Below are 7234 nucleotides of genomic sequence, written 5' to 3' on the forward strand. Positions count from 1 at the left end.
GAGGCTGAGATGAGTGGATTGCCTGAGCAGGCGGGTTCGAGACCCGCCTGGGCAACTTGGTGAGACCTCATCTCTACAATAAATCAAAAAATTAGCCAGTCATGGTAGCGTGCGCCTGTAATTCCGGCTACTAGGAAGGCTGAGGCCGAAGGATCGCTGGAGCCCAGCAGGTCAAGGCTGCGGTGGCCAGGAGCGGCCACTGCACTTCAGTCTGGGCGACAGAGTGAGACTCTGGCTTAAAAAAAAAAAAAAAAAGACTCTCTCTGTGCAGGCCGCGGACTCACCGGGGTGACAGTGCAGGGGAGGGACTCTTATTCTTGTCTGCTCTGTTTCTTTTTTCTAAGTGTGAACCGGAGGGGTCTGAGGCTATCAGGAGGGCAGGTGAACCGGTTTCACCCACTTACCTGGAAAACTGCAGGGCAGGAAGCTTTCCTTCCATCAGGGACCCCAGCTATCTTTGTGTCACAGACCCCCTCAGCAGTCCTGGCGGCTGGTGATTGCTTGACTGACTGATTGACAGTCTGAAAGGGTCTCGATGTGTCGCTCAGGCTGGAGTGCAGAGGTGCGACCATAGCTCATTGCAACCTCAAACTCCTGGGCTCAAGTGATCCTCCTTTCTCAGTCTCCCAAAGTGTTGAGATTGCGGGCGTGAGCCACCTTGGCCGGCGAAATGTTTTCTCCATTCAAGATTAGAGACGCTGAGCCCTGCCCCAGGTTAAGGTCTTGCATGCCCTGGAGGGAGGAAGCCATGCGCTACTCCTGCCCTTGGATTTGATGCTATGAAAAGCTGGTTGAGGTAGAAAGAAACTTCAAGGCCCAGGAAGGGGAGGAACCTGTGCCCAGCGGGCATGACTGCTGAGAGGTTTGCGCTGGAGATGTCTTCTTGAAAAGTCACGTTTACAGATACCACTGTCTTCTGCTGTTCTCGCCTTTGTTATGAAGGAGGAGGAGGGTGTTAACACCCTCTGCCATGCAGAGGACAAGCACTGATTCAACAGCTGGAAGAACAGCTGGAAGTCTGGGATAGAATCTTGTCCTTCCACATACCAGCTGTCACCTTGTCAAGTCTCTTAGCTTCTTCCTGCCTCAGTTTACCTGTCAGTAAGAAGGGGACATCAATACTTGTGCATAGCTTGAGCTCAGGAGTTCAAGACCAGCCTGGGCAACATAGTGAGACCACTATCTCTACAAAAAATTTAAAAAGCTAGCCGAGTGTGGTGGTCCCAGCTACTCGGGAGGCTGAGGCAGAAGGATTGTCTGAGCCCAGGAAATTGAGGCTACAGTGAGCCCTTGTCATGCCACTGCACTCCAGTGACAAGGAGAGGATCACTTGAGCCCAGTGATGGAGGTTACAGCATCCCTGGAGGCTCAGAGACCCCCAACATAGGACCATTTTATATTCAGAGCCCCCTACACTCCTGATGTGTTCGAGTTCTGCAAAACCGTCTGGGCAGTTGATGTGGTTGTATTTGTTTGTAACTGACAAGGACGAGGCTTAACTGTCAAATATGCAGAAGACAGACCAGGGTTCAGGGAGAAAGTGGAGGAGGGGAAGAGGCAACTGCAGGGGAGTGGGCATCCTGCCTGCTCCAGGACTGGAAGGAGGTGGGTGAGGCCTCCCTTCCTGTGAAGGCCTCCAGGGCCTCGGAGCAGAACTGCAGGGGAGGGACAGGAATGGGAGGCTGCTTCGCTGGGGAAAGGGCTGGAGGACTGATGGGGGGTGGAGGGGAGCTGTGGAGCGCCTCGGGGGCTGTGTCTGGGGCAGAGCGGGGTGTAGCATCCTGAATCCCCCTCAGTGCTTGTCCAAGGAGCCAGTGAGAAACACGCACCTGAGCCAGGATATGAGTGATACGTGTTTAATCAAAACTGTGAGTCTGCACGACATAGCAGAACCCTCTACGAAAAAAATTCGCTGGCCTCGGTGGCATACCTGTAGTCCCAACTACATAGGAGGCCAAGGCGGGAGGATCATTTGAGTCCAGGTGATGGAGGTTACAGTGAGCTGGGATGGTGCCAGTGTCCCCCAACCTGGGCGTCAGAGTGAGACCCTGTCTCTTAAAAAAAAATGCTGCTGAATACCTCATGAGCCATGACTGATGCGGCACTGCCACTTGGTGGCAGCATGCCCAGGCTGTGCAGCGACCCCCCACCCCGGCTCTCCCACAGGTCACGCTGGAGACCACTATTGGCAACAAGAACCCGGCTCTGTGGAAGTATGTGCAGCCCAAGGGCTGCGTGCTGGAGTGGGTGCGCAATGTCGTGGCCAACCGCCTGGCCTCGGACGGGGCCAGCTGGGCAGACACCTTCAAGAGGTTCAACAGCGGCACGTGAGTGGGCTCCCAGCCTGCCCCTCCCCCTTAGCACTCAGACCCTCACACCCCACGTCTCCCGCCGAGCGCCACTCAGGTGCTCATGGGAGGAGGAAGGGGTCCTGGAGCCCTTCCCTGGTTTGATACATGAGGAAACTGAGGCTGGGGAAGGGAGCGTCTCCCTGCAGAATGTCTCCTCCACCCGGGGAGGGTCCCCGGGAGGCAGGCAGGAAGAAAACTTGGAGCCTGAGGGCTCTGGGGACATGGGCAGGCTGTGAAGAGGTGGACGGCGGTGGGTGGCAGGGCCTGCATGCCAGAGACACTGTAATTGGCCTCAGAACATCCAGCAGAGGGCCTGGCCTTTGTTCTGATAAGCTCCAGGGAGCCGTAGAATATTCTGGAACAAGTACACAGCATGGCCGGAGAGGGGTTTGCGGACACTCGGGTCAAGCCGCAGTGTCAGGGAGACAGTGAATGACTAGCCCCCTCGGCCCAGTGCTTGTGAGTGCTGACTGTGGGCCCAGGGAGCAGTGGCGAGCGAGGGGGCCTGGGCGACGGCCCCGGGCTCTGTTCAGTCCCTCCTCGGCCCGGCAGGTACAACAACCAGTGGATGATCGTGGACTACAAGGCATTTGTCCCCGGCGGGCCCAGCCCTGGGAACAAGGTGCTCACCGTCCTGGAACAGATCCCGTGAGTACTGTGGGGGGATGCCCGGGCAGAGGGAGCTGCCCAGGCCCGGAGGTGAGTGGAGCCGTGAGGGAGGGAGCCTCAGGAAGGGGGGCTGGAAGAGAAGGTGCCCCCGAAGGTTCAGGGAATACCCTGCCCCAGGTGATGAGCCCCGGGGTCCTGGAGCCGGGCAGTGCTCACGGGAGCCCTGTCTGTCGTCTCGGTCCCAGGGGCATGGTGGTGGTGGCCGACAAGACCTCAGAGCTCTACCAGAAGACTTACTGGGCCAGCTACAACATACCGTACGTGCCCCCCCTGCCCTGCTGTCTGCCCCCCCAGCCCTCTATGAAACTAAAAGCTCCACCCACAGGGTCAACAAGCCTTGCCCCCGGCAGCTCTGCTATGTTGGGTAGCATCCACGCAACCTCGCAGTTCTGGCATCTGTAGTGGGGTCGTGTGGGTGGCCTCACTCAGGGACCGAACCTGGCTGCACGGTCGTCACCTCCCTTGGTCACTGTGCGTCTTCTTGATCCCTATGACCTCCACTCTTGATGGCCGTGGCTCCTGCTCCCGTTTCGCAGATGAGGAAACTGAGGCCCTGGGAAAGTGCCCGGCTTTCTCAGGGCTCCCCTGCCGGTGAATGTGAAGCCAGAACTTGAATCCATGTCTTTTGGACACCAGAGCCCAAGCCTGGCCCTCTCCCAGCACAAACGAAAGACTTTCATTTTGAGTCGGAGTCTCACTCTGTTTCCCAGGCTGGAGTGCAGCGGTGCGTTCGGAGCCCACTGCAGCCTCCAGCTCCTGGGCTCAAGCCATCCTCCCGCCTCAGCCTCCCAAAGTGCCTCCATGCTTGGCCCCAAAGACACTATTACTGCTGTTCTTGCTGTTGTAGTTGTTCATGATAGTGTTCAGGTGTCACCCCCAGCCCCGCATCCTTGGTCATGGCCACAGCTGGGTGAGGCTGGTAAGGGTTGTGGGTGACCACCTGTGTGCCCAGCAGGTCCTTCGAGACTGTGTTCAATGCCAGTGGGCTGCAGGACCTGGTGGCCCAGTACGGGGACTGGTTTTCTTACGACGGGAGTCCCCGGGCCCGGATCTTCCGGCGCAACCAGTCTCTGGTACACGACGTGGACTCCATGGTCCGGCTGATGAGGTGGGTGGAGTGGGGAGGGAGCCCAGGCCACAGAGCTCTCTGCGTGTCACTGTACCAACTCATCAGACCTGAGGGCAGGGAAGGGGCCCTGATGGGGGGGCTGTCACAGGACTCCCACCAGGCTTCCCCTTCCCGGCGTGGCTGAGGCTCCCTCCTGTCCCTCATCCAGGTACAACGACTTCCTCCACGACCCCCTGTCCCTGTGCAAAGCCTGCAACCCGCAGCCCAATGGGGAGAATGCCATCTCTGCCCGCTCTGATCTCAACCCAGCCAACGGCTCCTACCCCTTCCCAGCCCTGCGCCAGCGCTCCCACGGCGGCATTGACGTGAAGGTACTGCTCCCGCCGGGGCTGGGTCAGGGGCTGTGGGTGTGGGTGGGTCCCCCGCACTGCAGAGAGACAGGGTGGGTGTGCTGGGGTCCCAGTCCCTGGGCCGTCAGATGGGGGGGTCAGGCTGAGCTCAGGCCGGGTTTGGACTTGGGCTCCTGGCTGGGCTGGGCGGGCCAGCCCCCTTCAGCCGCCTGTTTGCTGGCCCCAGGTGACCAGCCTGCCGCTGGCCAAGGCGCTGAGCCTGTGGGCGGCCAGTGGCCCCACGTGGGACCAGGTGCCCCCCTTCCAGTGGAGCAGCTCACCCTTCCCAGGCCTGCTGCACATGGGCCAGCCTGACCTCTGGAAGTTCCTGCCCATCAAGGTCTCCTGGAACTGAAGCCCTGGCTGTGTGCCGCCCTGCCCTGCTCTGCCGAGTGGCCTGTCCAGCCACCCTGACCTCCTGCCCCACCCCCTTCCGGGGTCGAGGCCGTCTCCTCCTGGGGCGAGGCCCAGGACCTGGCGGGCCCGGGACCTTTCGGGGCTCAGAACTGACTCCCACACCCCCCAAAGTGGGGCACACCCGGCCTCTGCCTCCCTCTGTTTCCGACTCGCTCCTGCTGCTGGGCCCCCTCCCCACACTCCTGGGGCTTGGGAGGCGTCCTGGGAGCCGCGGGCAGGACAGGCCTGTTCCCAGCTCTGGTCCTGGGTGGCGCTGGAGTTGGTGACATGTCAGCCCTGGACCCAGGCCTGTCTCTAGCTGGCCTCCCTCCTCTCAGCTGCAGCCCAGCGCCTTGCTCCCTCAGGAAGCAGCCCGGTTGTCTTCCCTTCTGGGCGCTTCCTTGAGGACAGAAGCTTGACAAGACACAAACCAAAGTTTCTGGCCTCCTGTGGCTGGCGGGTCCTGAGGGTCCTGTTCTTCTGTCTCCAGGGAGAGTCAGCTCAGCACTCCTCCGCCCACCCAGGGCCTGCTTCTGGCCTCAGGGCCACGCCCACAGCCCCCTTGCTGGAAGAACCAAACCGCAGGCTGTGGTGCCATTAAACAAGAGAGGCTGTGACGCATCTATGCTTCCTGGGCAGTGGGGAGGCCGGGTGGGCACCTCTCCTCTCGGGCTTGGGTGATGCACCACGTGCCATGCATCCTCCTGTCCATTCGCACATCTGCCAGCCCCCTCACCCACTGTCCGTCAGCATGGCCCTCTGCCATGCCTCCTCATCCACACGTTCCATCTGTCCGTGGTCCACTCTTCTAACACCCATCCATCTACCTGTCAATCCTCCCACCCATCCATTTACCCACCCACCCACCTTCCCATTCATCCATCCATTCAGCCAACCGTCCATCCACCCATCTGTCCATCTGTCTGTCCATCCATCCACCCACCCTACCAACCATCCGACCAGCCAGCCGGCCACCCAGCCAACCAACCAAACGTCCATCTCTCCATCTGTCCGTCCATCCGTCTGTCCATCTGTCTGTCCATCCACCCGCCCATCCATCCATCCGTCCATCCATCTGTCTACCCAGCTGTCCACCCATGCATCCACCCACCTCCATCCATCCGTCTACCCACCCTCCTGTTCGCCCACTCATCCGCCCACCTGACCACACACCTCCACTCACCCACATTCATCCACCCATTCACCCATATCCATCTGTTTGTTTGTTCTTTTTTCATCCATCCATCCTTTCATTCCATCTGCCCGTCCATCCAGATGCCTGTTTATTCGGCCTCAGTCTTTTGAGTGGCTGGGACTGCAGGCAACACCACCAAGTTTGGCTTGTTGTTGTCACTGTTTCTTCCCTCCTTGCCCTTTCCCTCTTCCTCCTTCCCTCCCTCTCCTCCCGGCTCATTTTTTGACTGATTGTAGAGACAAGGTCTCGCCAAGTTGCTCAGTCGGGTCTCGAAACCTGGACTCAGGCAATCCTCTCGCCTCTGCCTCCCAAAGTGCTGGGATTACAGGTGTGCGCCACTGCCTGACCTCGGCCCCCAGGCTTTTAAAATGCACTTGTATCCCTCCCAAGTGGAAGTCAGACCTGGCTCTGAGGCGGGATCCGGCACCCCTGTTATTTACGAGAGGATCCATGTGGTTCTTAGGCTTGACTTTGAACTCGAGGTCCCCCCAAACGTGCCCTGGAGCCACTGTAGGTGGGAGTGGGTGTTTCTGAGGGTGGCTGGTATGGTGGGGTGGGTGGGGGTCCCCCATGCTCTCAAGGCAGCCCCGGCGGTTTCCTGGATCTGTTTTATACTCGGGCCTCAGCATGCTTGTTCGTTGGAGGAGAGGGTTCCATGTTTCAGGAGGGTTCGAGTCCAGAGGTGGGTGTCCAGTGTCAGTTTGCAACCCCCAGGGACGGACGCCTCCCTGCTCTGCTCTCAGCTGGCCCGCGATGAGCTTCCTACCAGGAAGGACTTCCTGCCACAAGGAGGGCGGGTGAGGCTGCCTCCCCGGCGGGTGAGGCTGCCCTTGGCCCCCCAAGTGCCCCTTGTCCAGCCGCCTGCTCCTGTGGTGCGGGACGGGCCCCTCCGGCCCCGCGGGAGCGGGGTCCTGGCCCTGCCGCGGGCCCAGGGTCCCCCGTGGGGGCGAGTGCCGCTTGCTCGGGCTGAGGGCGGGGCTGAGGGCCCGGCGAGAGGGCCGGCGCCGGCGCCGGAGGCACGCACAGGATCCGAGTTCCATAAATACGTCTCTTTCTTTTCCCATGGAAAGTCCGTTCGCGCATTAGAAAATGAGTACGGGTGGGGAGTGGGCTTCCCGGGAGAAGAGCGAGGCGATCCTTCGGCCCCGGCCGGGTGCGCCCGCTT

The 7234-nt window shown here is 60.2% G+C and overlaps 1 protein-coding gene across 2 annotated transcripts in view; it reads left to right on the forward strand.

The window, feature by feature from the left end:
- Positions 1–5491, forward strand: part of PLBD2 (phospholipase B domain containing 2) — a 24688-nt gene extending 19197 nt beyond the window's left edge. Inside the window, exons 7-12 of one of the 2 annotated variants that reach the window (XM_008067972.1) lie at positions 2167–2327; positions 2904–2999; positions 3206–3277; positions 3976–4128; positions 4298–4460; positions 4666–5491. In XM_008067972.1, the coding sequence (XP_008066163.1) occupies positions 2167–2327; positions 2904–2999; positions 3206–3277; positions 3976–4128; positions 4298–4460; positions 4666–4833 (813 nt within the window). In that variant the 3' untranslated portion in view covers positions 4834–5491. The remainder of the gene's footprint in view (positions 1–2166; positions 2328–2903; positions 3000–3205; positions 3278–3975; positions 4129–4297; positions 4461–4665) is intronic. The other variant, XM_021717525.1, reaches the window with a different exon arrangement.
- The last annotated feature ends 1743 nt before the right edge of the window (positions 5492–7234 follow it).

This window comes from Carlito syrichta, unplaced genomic scaffold (assembly GCF_000164805.1).
Source record: "Carlito syrichta isolate Samal-C Ts95f unplaced genomic scaffold, Tarsius_syrichta-2.0.1 Scaffold309836, whole genome shotgun sequence".
Lineage (NCBI taxonomy): Eukaryota > Metazoa > Chordata > Mammalia > Primates > Tarsiidae > Carlito > Carlito syrichta.